The 14,671-nt window shown below is 37.5% G+C and overlaps 1 protein-coding gene across 1 annotated transcript in view; it reads right to left on the bottom strand.

Annotated features, from left to right (window-relative positions):
• Window positions 1-10,811, bottom strand: part of LOC113043595 (ankyrin repeat and BTB/POZ domain-containing protein 2-like) — a 45,793-nt gene extending 34,982 nt beyond the window's left edge. Inside the window, exons 1-2 of the mRNA XM_026203082.1 lie at window positions 10,106-10,811; window positions 9,065-9,916 (exon numbers count right to left, since the gene is read on the bottom strand). Of these exons, the coding sequence (XP_026058867.1) occupies window positions 9,065-9,899 (835 nt within the window). The 5' untranslated portion in view covers window positions 9,900-9,916; window positions 10,106-10,811. The remainder of the gene's footprint in view (window positions 1-9,064; window positions 9,917-10,105) is intronic.
• Window positions 10,812-14,671: the final 3,860 nt, after the last annotated feature.

Here is a 14,671-nt window from a genome sequence, read left to right as displayed (position 1 = left end):
TCCACGACTAATTGTCCCAACAAGCTCTCCCGATTGCCTAAGTGCAATAATACATACACTGAGCCAAAGAGAGAGAATCATTGTACTTGCACCATTTACTAAATAGCTCAGGCTCGTTTTAATGAGCGCAGGTTAATTAAAGTAGGGTCATAACTCTGACTTTGTCCCCATTTAAGCCAGACTTGCAGATGTCCCCCATTACATGCAGAAGGACAGATGTTATGTCTTTCTCTCACACACGTCCATGAGCACAGCTTGGCTTTATAACCATGGACAAAAGTGTGCAGTCATAAGTCTGTCCTCAGCCAATTAGCAGATCGAAAAAGAGACACTGAGACTTCAAGCCGAGAACAAAGACCTTCACACTAGACTTGTGCACTGATTTCTCGCAAATTAATGTTTTTTTTGCATTTTAACGTTCGACAAACACAACATAGAGCATAAATGCAATTAAAAAGTAAAGGTTCTAGGAACTTTATATCTTTTTTCATGCATACTGCTTGATATATGTGTCTGAAATATGACTGATCACAGAAAACTATCAAGGATCAAGACAATGGTGCCCTTTGAATCTGTCCAGCTGTCTGGAGTCCGAGCTTTAAAAGTGGCTATTTACAAGATTTATGGCATCCTTCTTCAATGTCTGAGCTGTGTCCAACCTGCTTGTCCAAAATCAGATTGACCAGGGTCTCTAAACAATAATAAAGCTAAATCTGTCCTCAGTCACAGGCTGCTCCCCCAGGCCACCAGGAAAGAATGATCTGAATCATTCAGTTTGTTCCCCACCACAGCAAAGACACAGAGTGCCTCAACATCTCTCATGCAAATCGGATGCATTCACACTGAACACCACAGAAAGGGAACGCTGCTTGTGCAAACAACTTCACTTTCAGTTAAACAGAAATGTTTACTGGGTAATTTCTAATGAACTATATTGTGTCAGTATTTTCTGTTGGCACTTTCAATACTAAAGGCAGATATTATCTTTCTACCAGTTGTTTCATGCATCCTTTTGCCTGTAGGGTAAATTCCTACTTGGGTGAGAGATTTTTACAGTAGATTAATGCCAGAGACATTTCTGTTATTTTATATAGCTTGAAATATGTTGTCGATTTCCCCTGCCTGTGCATGTTTTACCAAAAAAAAAAAAAACCTTTGATTGTTTCAGTGACTCACTTCTTCATTTTTTCCCCCAAGATTCTGTTGTTGTGGTGGTGATAAATCTGGCATGACTTGAGGAAACTCATGTGGGAAAGCTCAGCGCTGTTTGGTTTACCAGACTGGCAAACCTTTTGAGGGCACTAAAGAGATAAGAAAGCACCGTGGACGATACACGAAGAAAACCTCTCAGCAGCAATAAAGCTTTTATAGCTTGTATATTGATCTTCTGTCTTCATTAAACTTTCATTCAACTACATTTGTTTTTAAAACTGAAACGCAAACTTAGGAGCTTTTATTGGCATAAATGGACATCTTACTCCAATTACTGATTTTATTGGCTACCATAAGATTTCAAACTTATATTGCTAAGAAACTTTAGACATACAGTATGACATGCAAGTTTATAAGACAAACTTCTGAAAATATTGTTACTTTTTTTGTTTTTTTGTTTACGTTATATGCCATTTATACATTTTTAAATATAACTTAAGTGTCTAAATAATTTTGGGGGTAACTGCACTTAAAAAAAAAAAAAAAACGATTAGATATAAGATTTACACACACATGACCTGAAAGCTAACTGAATCTTGTTTAAATGGATTTTGTAGACATTTTAAGACCTAAATCAGCACTTTACAGACTAAAAATGGCAGCCGCAGAATTCAAACCCAACACAGAAGCCATTACTATCCGTATTTCTACAAGCAATTCAATATTACAGGAATGTTCACAAAAGGCTGCTTATCGACAGCGATCAATTATCCCTGATGCATTTGAAGACAAGAGCAGGGACAGACAGAGTTTCATTAGATTATGACAAATGTGAAACGATCAGTCAATGAGAGATAGCAACAAACCACAGGGGCAAACGAAGGAATCAGCCTTCTTGAAAAGAACATTAGAATATGGGTTATTTCATTCATAATCATCATGACAGATGTCGTCAGTATAAGCCAAAACGATAAATCACAATATGCAACCGTTGATGAAAGCATATGGACCTATTATTTAGAATATCTACATGGCATATGGGTCATTTAATATAATAAATATTAAATCCACAGTTCAGTTCTTTATTGCAGAATGAATTGATTATTTAATTAGTACAATATGCAATTATAATTGTAGTATATGCAATGCTGCCAAAATCTAAAAAGATTGGCTATGGATTGGAATACTAAATAGTTGAACACAATGTTGTGGGAAAAAAGAGCTCTGAAGGCTATTTTAGCCACCAACAGCTATTTCAGTCTCTATCTTCTGACAGGTAAACGTGCGAGCGACACGTGAGAACTGAAATGCGAGTTTTCCAACACTTTGCAGTGAGTAGGGAACTATTCATCCACAATCACTCCATTTTACCCTTCTTAACGTTCCACTGCTGGAAAATGCAAGACTGCATTTTCTCCTCAAGATAATTCGCCCCAACATTAAACTGCTGCATGTGTCATTGTTGGCCATATTCCAACACTTCCCCTAATTTCCTGTCTGGGGTCAGTGTTTTCATGGCAACAGGCGGAGGATTGACCTATGAGAGCGTTTGTATAGATGTATGAGCGCCAAAACATAAAGCCATGTGCTGACCGGCTTCAATACGCTGGCTATTCTCCCGCTTTCCAACAAGCTTCTAGTACTTTCACAGGATTATGTCCTGAACTAAATCATGTGACTCCATAAACAACCTCCATCTGCAAACACAGAAAACACTTAGTACCTGCAACACTATTGACGCTATAGTATTTGCATCAAGTAAAAGCCACAATTCCTCAAATGTTTGCTGTTAAACAATGGGTTTATCATTATTCAAACTGTTCCAGCAACTTTACAAAGATATCAATATGTGTATTTGAACTTTATTCAAACATGGCTTGACTAGGCAAACAGGATATTCAAATTCTTCCAAAAACCGAGTTAGTTGCCAAACTAGGGATAACAAATACAGTCCTGACACAAAAGTAAAAGTAAGGGTCGAAATTAGAATTTGCTTCTTAGGAACCTTCATTTGACTACAATTTCTGCTTACTATTTTATGAATACTGTGAATTCAGAAATACTACTCTTTCTCATACTGTTTTTCACTTACTATGTAGTAGGGAAGTATGTGATTTCGGTGAGGTCTTTAATGTGATTAATGGTTTACCTAACATTTGCCTGTGTGATTGTATTTTTATTCTTAAGAGATTATATTGTTGTTAGCTTTTAGTCGCATGCCAACATCAAACTCTACTGGAATCAATTGTGATTTGAACTCTCTAGTGCACTTCACATGAAGACTGACAGTGTTGGAGAAAGCTACTTTTCAAAGTAATGCATTCAAATTAGGGCTGGTAATTTAACGCGTTAATTACATTAATTAATCATGGCCAAAAATAACACGTTAAAATTATTAACGCATTTAACGCACTTGCCCTGCCCAGACCATTTCATACAGTCGACTGATGGCTAATATGAGGCAGAGCAACAACTTACTGTTTAATGGAGCCTAGAAAATATCCCTAAAATTCAAGATATGGGGCAAAATGCCCCTGTTAGAAATTTTGTCTCATATTTACATAACATAGTTAAGAAATATCACACGAGCTGTAGGCTAAGTGCAATAGCGCAATTGTGATACTCATCTTAGACAATAGTTCATTAAGAAGTTAATATTGCGTTGGATTTGAAGTGCCGCTGCATAGACCAATCATTGTATGACATCAAAGTATCGCGAGAGCGATTCAAAAGCACCAGGAGTCGCCTGCTCTCTAGCGCTTACCAGCCCTAATTCGAATATTGCATTAATATTCCATAAAAAGTAACTAGTTTTGTTACGTAGTTACTTTTTATTGAAACTAATGCATTAGGTTACTTTCGCATTACTTTTTGTCACCCAGTTGTAAAGGCCCTTTAACACCAAAAGATAAATTAACTTTACTCTCAAATTCTCTCAACGCAGGGACAGAAGAGGTATCAAAGAATAAATGGGAAAGCAAAGGAACTTGCGTCACTTATTTCAAAAAGTAACTTTGTTAATTTGTAAGTAATGTGTTACTTTACTAGTTACTTGGAAAAGTAATCTGATTATGTAGCCCGCGTTACCCCACCACTGAAGAGTGCTATATTTGTTTCACACTTAGAGCTGCTGCCTATGAAGGGTGTTTCATTTCAGTCACTTACTGTATGAGGTTCCATGAGCTCACAAGTTTTAGCTAATGCTAGTGACTAGATAATGAAGTTATCTGGTTTTAAGGAGCTCTATTGAAATGTAGCCCTTGAAATGTTTTTAAGCCATCGTAAAACTCGTGCTGTTTTTAGCCTCTAGCTCAGAGAAGTCTGAGCTCCTCGTACAGCTGGGCCTTTGGTTTTGGCTGGAAGCATGTATAAACAGTGCCACTGACCATGCAAGATGGTGTTTTCCCTATTACTGCCATCCACGAAGCATTAAAATAACCTCCACAAGACACAAGTGCACTGGCCTGCAGACTACTTATGCAAAAATGAAACTGTATTTTAGGGCTGGGATGTTTCCATCAGGGTAGCTAATGTTCGAGAGCTGGGCCAGAAAATTCCAGTAGTGTCCCGAGTCTGCCGCAAATGACAAGGGACAAAGTTCACGTCCTGCTCTGGGTCGGGTTCACATGTTCTCAACAGCGAGTTTGAGGAAGCACTTGTTCAGAAGCAAAGTATGAAGATGTTTTCTCCATGAATCACTCGCACACTCAAATGCAGCTTGAATATCAATAGCAACTATCAGCGAGAGACAACTATGCATTTAGTGCTTCATGTTCATTGGATTTGACAGGGCACGCTGGTACAGTGGGCGCCTTGTTAAAAGCATGTGCGTTCACAGAAACGGCTCCAGGAAAGAAGGACTAAAGTAAATAGAAAAGAGGCAGAGAGTGTGTGTTGGATATAGTGGGAGTGACTTGAGTTGGCAAAGAGAAGCGAGTCTTAAAGACTTCCAGATGTGGGGCTGGTTGGCAGATGATAAAGAAGAACTTTTGTTGCAAACGGACTATGAATATGAAACCTTGTGAGTCAAGGTACCATCCGTTACGATAAAGTCAACAAGAAGTCAACCCTGTTTACTTCCTTAAAGTCAGTTACTTTACAATGAGATTGAGTGTTATTAAATGACTAAAAGTGTTAGAAAGAACTTTGTTTCATCCATCGAGAACTAATTTAGCTGTGAAAGAGTCACAATAGTACAGGACAGGTAGCTGCAGGCATAAGGATGAAAAATAATGTCAGCAAAAAAAGATTTTGTTTTCGGAGGCGTTGCAAGTTATTACATTTCGACACCATGCCAAATACTGCCAATATTTTGCTTTACTAAAAAAAATAAAAAAGATTAGTAAAATGGTTCTGGATGCCATTTTGTGCATACTACAAAATCAGAGAATGAAAATAAACCATGCAAACTTATTAGACGAGTGTATTGATCTATGGTAATCAAGGCTGTTTAAAAGTCATTCTCAGCCGCAATAATAGCAGCTCACGAATATTTTGCGTTATCAAGCACGTTCTGAATGGCAACTGAGTCACGGCTGAACTCATCAATGAGCCACATTTAAGGCATTTCAGATTCGATCTTCTGCACTTGACAGAGGAAACGCAGTGGATCAGAAGCCCATTCATCAACAGTAATGGCACGCGAGGGTTTTGTGAAGTGCACGCGCAGCACTTTGTTAACACGGCCGCTCTGAAAGCACATTGATCCACCGGGTCGTCTTTATGGGCCGACCTAATTTGATGCCCACATGGGCATCCCACAGAAAGTGAGCTGTGTAAGGATTATGCAGAGCTGAGATCCTGACTCACCGTGCCAAAAAAGAGCTTTTTGCTAGCGTAGCCTAAATATTGCGCCTACGCTCCTCTGATCTTCTAATAAAGTCTATCCACTGCTTCAGTGCTGTCATGGAAGTAGCTGGATGTGGAGCAATATTTCATGCACATATTCATCCTGTAGCCTAGCTGAAGTCGGTTAGCATCCTAACGTGCATTTACATGACAATAAATGTACAAAAATTTTTACAATGTTTTTCCTTTGAAATGTTCATGTACAAACGAGTCAAAAATCATGGCCTAGTGGTAAGAGAGTTTGATTCTCAACCCTAAGGTTGTGGGTTCGAGTCTCGGGCTGGCAATACCATGACTTGAGCAAGGCATCGAACCCCCAACTGCTCTCCGGGCGCAGTATAAATGGCTGCCCACTGCTCCGAGTGTGTGTTCACGGTTTGTGTGTGTTCACTGCTGTGTGTGTGCACATTTGGATGGGTTAAATGCAGAGCACGAATTCTGAGTATGGGTCACCATACTTGGCTGTGTGTCATGTCACTTCACTTCATCATTAAAACGATCCCCGATACGCTGTACTTCCATGACAGGCCAGTAGTTGGCGATGTCACTTTGTACACAAACACGCCTGTGCACAAAACTATATACTAACCATGTACTGTAATGTGCATGACTTCACCATTTTCATAAATTCATGTTTTTGTAGTTTATACCGAGACAATATTAGTATTGTTTACAAAAACTTGCACCTAAAAAGTTCATGTTCAGGCCCCCAAAATGCTGTTGTTGCATAAATGAACAGGCCAAATTTTTTTTACTGTAGTTGAAAACGCCCTCTGTAGGCGCTTTTCAATGCTTCAATGCTTCAATGCTTCAAGATTTTGTATAAAAATGAACTGATTAATGTTATTACAAAAATAATAAAAATGACAAAACATAACAGAATTAACGAAAAAAATTTAAAATGAAAACAACATATAAATATGATACTAACTTATTAATACATTTATAATAGCATGTCAATGATACTAATACAGCTTATTTTATTTCAGCTAGTTGCCAAAGTAACATTTCTTATTTCAATTTAGTTTAAGTATTAAAATAACTAAAACTAAAAAGGAAAACCATATAGACGTTGAAAACAAGCAAAATAAAATGACAAAACGACAACATTTCCACAACTTTAAAATCAAAACGAAAACAGAAAATATAAATATTAAATCAAAGTCAAAATTAACTGAAGCTATTATATTGTATCAGCATTAAAATAGCTTTTTTTCAGCTAGGTAACTCAAGGTAACATTGTTTCTCATTTTTATTTAGTTTAAGTCTTAAAATAAACTAACTAAAAATGTAAAACCATACTGACAGATATGTTGATATTTAATATTTTTATGTTTTCTTTTTAAGTTAAAGTTTTAGTAATTTTTGTGTGATTTACATCATCAAATTTTATTTCATTTCAAGTCATTTCATTTTTATTTTATTTTAATGTGTCATCAAATAAGTACAAATGTAGTATATGTTATATGCATATTTAAACTGTCATGTCAACCACCCACATAAGATAATAATCAAAACATTTTCCTGAATTTTAGGACAATGCAAAGAGATATTATGAGTAAAGATGATAAAAGCAGGACAGTGACACTTCAGAACCACGTGTTGTATTTTAAAGATATAGTTGGTTTTCTTTCCCTGATCAGTCGGTTGAGATGGGTTTGCTCAAAGAGGAAACGAAGCGCTTGTGAATGTTTGGGAAAACCTCATGCTAGATGCTGGTAAACCACAGACAAATCATATTGAAAATGCAACCAGGATGATGCAGAAGTTGGCAGAGAGGGGTAATTCTCACAGCTGGAGAAGAGGAAGCGTGTAATGACCTGTTACAGACCGAATGACGTGATTGACCAGTGATTTCTGGAAATTGGTTTCCATTTTCATCTTTCAGATCAAAAGCCCAGAAGACTAATAAGGAAAGCTATCAGCATTTGAGTGGGTCTACCAACAGATCGCAGTTTCAGTATCTGCAGTAAATCATGCCAGTATTTCACCAAGATAACTAGTTTCAAACGTACTAACTGGTGTGATAGGGATTTTTATGAGGTTGCAATGAAGTCATTTCCTCTGAAGTTCACGCATGTATCATAAGACAGTGAGCAGGTGTACTTCGTCACATCATATGATAGTTACTAACGTTTCACATCCACAATACTCACCATCATTATGAAATATGTTGATTAATTAAAATAATGGACTTACGTACTCAGATAAAGTTAGACATTTGTGTCCTATTCATTCACTTTTAAGTGTCCAAATCAGTGTCTTGTATCACTGGTACGAATAATTCTCTTTATTCTGTTCATGTTTTGAACTTTCGCTTTCATTCATTTTTTTTTTTTTTTTTTTTGTAATTTGGTTATTTATTAGTATCCTTCTGTCGTGTTTTTTGTTGATATTTAGAATTTTTATATTATCTCTTTTAATTTCAATTTTCACATTTTTGTTGTTGTTAATATTTGGAATTTTTATATTTTGATTTTAAAGTTTTAGTAATTTTTTTTTTCATTTTATATTGTTTATGTCTATATGTTATTAACTTTTAGTTTATGTAGTTTTGTTTCAATACTTTATCTTAAATTATATTTTGAATTCTGATTTCATGTTAACTTTTGTTATTTTTGTGATTGTTTATACACATGTATAGTTTCTATTAAGTTTTATTTCTTAGTTATTTTAGTACTTAAAAAAATTACTGAAATAAAATAATTTTATATATTGTATATATATATATATATATATATATATATATATATATATATATATATATATATATATATTTTTCTTTTTCTTTTTTTTTTTTTTTTTTCGTTTTTCAAGGTTTTTTTCGGTATTGTTTTAGTTGTCAATAATAAGCATGGTCCAAATACAATTGGGGAAACTGTGGTGGCACAACAGTACACATATTCTCCGTTGAAGCATCATGAGGTGTCATGCTTAAGTGCAGAATGGTGACGGATAGACCCTTGTGTGGTTTCAACAACCCTTCAGCCAAATCTAACCACTGGGCCACAAGCAACTAATGAGTGAAACATTTTAAGCTACAATGAAACCGTAAAGTGCCTACCATTGGCGTTCTTCCCGCAGATGAGATGCTCGTAGTGTTGCAGGACCCCCCAGAGCTCGGGATCATTATTGATGACCCCCTCCAGCGCCTCCGCCGTCAGGACGCATCCGGGCGTCTCCGCCGTCAGCACGCGCACGCCCACCTCCTCCACGAGCGCCTCCATACACGCGCTCAGGCAGATGGCCGCGTACTCGTGGATGCGCACCGCGATCCGAGTGTCCACCATCCAGCGGAAAAACCGTCCGACGGAGAACACGAGCCCGCATCGGGCTGACTTCCCCTTGCGCAGGAGCTCTCCAGCGCTCATGTTGTACATAGAGATAGCCTTCACGGTGGCCGAGACGCAGTGGTCCGCCAGCGCCCAGCTGAGCACCAGGCGGATCGCGCTCTGCACCTCGAACCTGGTGCATCTGCAGTGCATGACACTGAGCCGCTGCGCCTCTCTGGAGATGCGGATGAGCGCCCTGCGCATCAGAGAGGCCAGTCTGCGCACAGCCTCCGCGGACAGCGAGGCGCCCTTCCCCGCGCCTTTACGCACGACCCTCCCCACGTCCTCCTCCGTCCACGGGAACTCCTCCAGCTCCGGCAAGCGAGGGCACTTGGAGAAAATGTCTTCTGGGTCCTCGGGAAGCACTGTGTTGACTGTATCCCAGCTGTTGTTCCTGCTGTTCATGGAGCCGGAGTAGTAGCGCCAGTTCCCCCGGTGAGGGGTGTTCATGAGCGCCTGCGAGTTCGACTTGGAGGACGACAGGCTTAAGGACTTACACGAGTCCCCTGCTCCATAGCCAGAGTCCAGGGTCAAATCCTCCAGGGTTTTCATTCTAGTTCCTGCCATTTCGGCTGCTTTTTTTTCTGAACCAGAAAGCAGAGGAGACTTTTCAGCTGCGCGAAACTCGAGCTGGTCCTACAGGTTCAGCTACTCTCTGACATTCATGCAGCACTTTATTGATACACTACAGAGCAAAATCACCTTGTGTGAAAGTATAAAAATGTCCAGGTTACATCTTCTGGAAGAGAAAATGTTTGGGGAAACTTGCTTACCTCGCTAAAGGTCCATTCCCGTAAAACTAGTGAAGTGCGCAGCTTTCTCTTTTACTCGTGTCCAGTTCTTGAAAATAAGAAACCGAACAGTATGGAAAGTTTAGAGAGGAGATCCATCAGTAGAGTCTCAATCGGACGGTTACGCTCAAATGAATCCTTAAAGATGATGTGGAAAAGCAGAACGATGTTCATTTCACACCACACGCCTCTTCTTACTGGAAACTCATGACTGAACTGAAAGCAGGAGGGCGAGAGAGAGAGAGAGAGAGAGAGCGAGCGCAGAGGTGTTTGATTCGCGAGCGAGACGATTCGTTTGAACGATTCATTTGAAATGATTCACAAGCGTTTCTGAATCTCCATCACAAATGTGCATATCTGCATTTAACTGAGACGCAACGTCTACAACTCTCACATATTAGCTACAATTATCTACACTGATTTAAATTCGAGTTTTTCTAGGTTTACAGAGGTAAAAAATTTTTTAGGAGGATATGACACAGACATATTTAACGGCTCTGGTCTAAACTGACAAGATTCACTTCACAGGAACACACAGTGAAGTCACGAACAGAATTCTGGGTCACACTTTAGTTTAAGCGCCAAATCTCGTTACATTAAACCATTAACCACCACTTTTAATAAACTGTCTGCTGCTTATTAAGGTAGTTACTAAGTTTATTATTACTTTTATTAATATTATTGTGGTATTAATTAGGGATTTAGAATATGGTCATGAAGTATACATGATTTTATGTACTGATAAACAGTCAATATGTTAATAATATACATGCTAATTAGCAGCTAAGAGTGAGAATTGGTCCTGTTACAGACTGTTGTTGAGTAGGCATAAATTGATTATCCTATTGATTATTTATGGAGGCCTCAGCCTCTATACATATTTGAAACTTGAAAAATTATTTTATTTTTTATGGTAAACACAATAGATATTCTTCATGTATTTGTATTTCCTTTAATATATTCTGAGTTGGATTTAGCCTTCTCCTAGTGTCCGCCTCACTCTTACTCATTTTGTATGCCCACAACTAGTTTATCAAACGAGCTAAATTGCCCACTGTCGCTGAATAATGTTGTACTGTATTGAAATTAAGCAAAGTGATCTTGAAGGGATGTTGTTGACGGTGCTAATCACTGATCGTCATCTAATCGTAAGGAATTTGCGTTAATTGTGTTAGTCTGGGCAATGACGTCACACACACTCATTATCTTCAGCTGTGTGCTTCGATTAAACGCCTGATTAAACAGGCTAACAAATCAAATATAACACTGCATGCTTTCATTGTTATTAGCGAATATCATAAGTTAATATCATCAAAGTGATTTAAAAGTGCCTTCAAATAGATTGATGTTTTTATTATATTATATAGGCTTATTTATATACACACACACACACATACTGTACATACTCAAATAATTTGTATTTGTAACTATTATTATCTTAACTATGAAAGTTACAATAAAGTTGCAGCCTATCTCTTTCTCTGCAAAGCACAACTGATATTCACTTCTCAGACAAATGAGTCTTGGCTGTAGACATAATAGTAGGATAGTGTATTATTAGTGTATAAAGAACATGCAGCCTACTATTATTACAGTTACTTGATAAAGAACAAAAAGACAAATGAAAGAATGTACCAGAAGAGTGCAGACGGGTGGGGCAGGTTTGTGTCAACATTACATAATGTGTCCAGACAAACTTCATGTCATCCTGTGCTGGAGGAGTGTGACTGTGCTCTCAAAGCCGTGTGAGGGGGTTAATATCAAAAGAGTGACTCACAACAGTTAGAGACCCGCTCCATGGGCGTAGCTTGTAGCCATTGAAGCACTTTATATTACTAACGTTTATTTATTTATTAAGATGTTTTCTAGGCTTCAGGTTACATTATTATGCGAATAGATGGTGTATTTTAATATAGCCAGAAAAACTACGTTACATACCCGAATTATAAAGTGGTGCCCTCTAGTGATTGAGAAATGCAATGTCCATTTTAGCAAAGGTCAAGGGTCTGTCAAGCAGTATTTCAGTTTACGTGTGTGTATATATATATATTTACAAATACTCCATTAAGCATATGAATATACTACACTTATGATTTAAGCTGTTTGGTCCCAACTGCTGGTCTTTAATTTTGTTTGCCATGCGCTCCTTTGGTTTTCTGTAGGTGACCCACATCTGCCGGGTCCTGTTGAAGAAACAGATGTAATGATTTAATAATATAATGAGTGATTCTTAGAAAAAAATCTAAAGACCATGAGGGGGGGTTATGAACTGAAAAGGTGTCCCAGATGAATTTACATAATAAAATATAATACACAAAGTTTTAAATAGAGATGACACGAAACATTAGATTTAGTGGTTTTTTTTTTTTTTTTTTTAAGTCTAAGTAAAACTGACACCTTCCCTGTCTTCCTCAGTATTTAATTTGAGTCCCCACACTCACCCTTCTCAGACCCTCCACGCGCAGGTGCTCCCTGAGGCTTTTTCTGCCGGCACTTTCTCTGGTGCTCCCTGGTCTTCAGTGTTGCATCTGGGAAGCCTGAATGAGGAGACCTTCTCCTTCTCAGATTCATCACTGAAGACCAGGGATGTGGAGCATGAAGTTTCTGCTGCCTCCACTGCACTGAGGTGAGGTCCCCATACTCCGGCTCTTCAGATGTAGGAGAAGAAACAGTTAGGGCAGTGGTGAGCCCATCTGAACGCTCAGGAGACGAGGACTACACTACACTCTCAGGAAAACTGGTGGGGATGGTTGACATACTCATAATGAAGTTCGATGTGACCAGGACCATCGTTAGTGGAGTGAAACTCGGTTTGGTCATACCGGGCCCCGTGCTTGAGGGGACACCGTGGCGAACAGACCGAGGGGGAACAGTCTAATGGAATGTAATGACGTTAACAATGGACCACACCCACTGATCTCATTGGCTGAAATTTGTTTAAGACAAAATATCTGCTTTAAATATTACAATTATTACAAAAATAAATTAAATTAAACATATTAGCTAAACATTATTAGCTAAACTAAATATGCACTCACCTAAAGGATTATTAGGAACACCATACTAATACTGTGTTTGACCCGCTTTCGCCTTCAGAACTGCTTTAATTCTACAAAGCATTGATTCAACAAGGTGCTGAAAGCATTCTTTAGAAATGTTGGTCCATATTGATAGGATTGCATCTTGCAGTTGGTGGAGATTTGTGGGATGCACATCCAGGACACGAAGCTCCCATTCCACCACGTCCCAAAGACGCTCTATTGGGTTGAGATCTGGTGACTGTGGGGGACATTTTAGTACAGTGAACTCATTGTCATGTTCAAGAAACCAATATGAAATGATTCGATCCCTATCTTTTCCTTCCCTTCGCCTCTTTATTAATGTGCTTGGACACAGAGCTCTGTGAACAGCCAGCCTCTTTTGCAATGACCTTTTTTGTCTTGTCCTCCTTGTGTAAGGTGTCAATGCTCGTCTTTTGGACAACTGTCAAGTCAGCAGTCTTCCCCATGATTGTGTAGCCTACAGAACTAGACTGAGAGACCATTTTGAGTTAATCAGCTGATTAGAGTGTGGCACCAGGTTTCTTCAATATTGAACCTTTTCACAATATTCTAATTTTCTGAGAGACTGAATTTGGGATTTTCCTTAGTTGTCAGTTATAAACATCACAATTAAAAGAAATAAACATTTGAAATATATCAGTCTGTCTGAAATGAATGAATATAATATACAAGTTTCACTTTTTGAGTAGAATTAGTGAAATAAATCAACTTTTTGGTGATATTCTAATTATATGATCAGCACCTTTATATATATATACAGTACAGACCAAAAGTTTGGAAAGATTACTATTTTTAATGTTTTTGAAAGAAGTTCCTTCTGCTCATCAAGCCTGCATTTATTTTATCAAAAATACAGAAAAAACTGTAATATTGTGATATATTATTATTTTTACATTTATTATACTTTAAATGATAATTTATTTCTGTGATGCAAAGCTGAATTTTTAGGATCATCATCACATGATCCTTTAGAAATCATTCTAATATGATGATTCATTATCAAAGTTGGAAACAGTTCTGCTGCTTAATATTTTTTCAGAACATGTGATACTTTTTTAGGATACTTTGATGAATAAAAAGAAAAAAAAAGAAGAAGCTATGTTTTTAAAATATAAATATTTAGTAATAACAATATACACTACTGGTCAGTAAATGTTTTTTCTTTCTTTTGTTTTTAAATAAAATTAATACTTTAATTCAGCAAGGATCTGTTAAACTGATAAAAAGTGATAGTAAAGAAAATGTATTATTAAAATATATTATTAGTAGTTTTTTTTATTTTGAATAAATGCGGTTCTTTTTAACCTTTTATTGATCAAATATATTAGACAGCAGAAATGTTTCCAACACTCATGATAAATAAGAATATTAGAATGATTTCTAAATAATCATGTGATCGACTGATGTTACATGTGACACGGAAGAATGGAGTAATGATGCTGAAAATTCAGCCTTGCATCACAGGAATAAATTATTTTTTAAAAGT

The sequence above is a fragment of the Carassius auratus genome, chromosome 25 (assembly GCF_003368295.1).
Source record: "Carassius auratus strain Wakin chromosome 25, ASM336829v1, whole genome shotgun sequence".
Taxonomy (NCBI): domain Eukaryota; kingdom Metazoa; phylum Chordata; class Actinopteri; order Cypriniformes; family Cyprinidae; genus Carassius; species Carassius auratus.
This window is presented reverse-complemented; position numbering and strand designations above follow the sequence as displayed.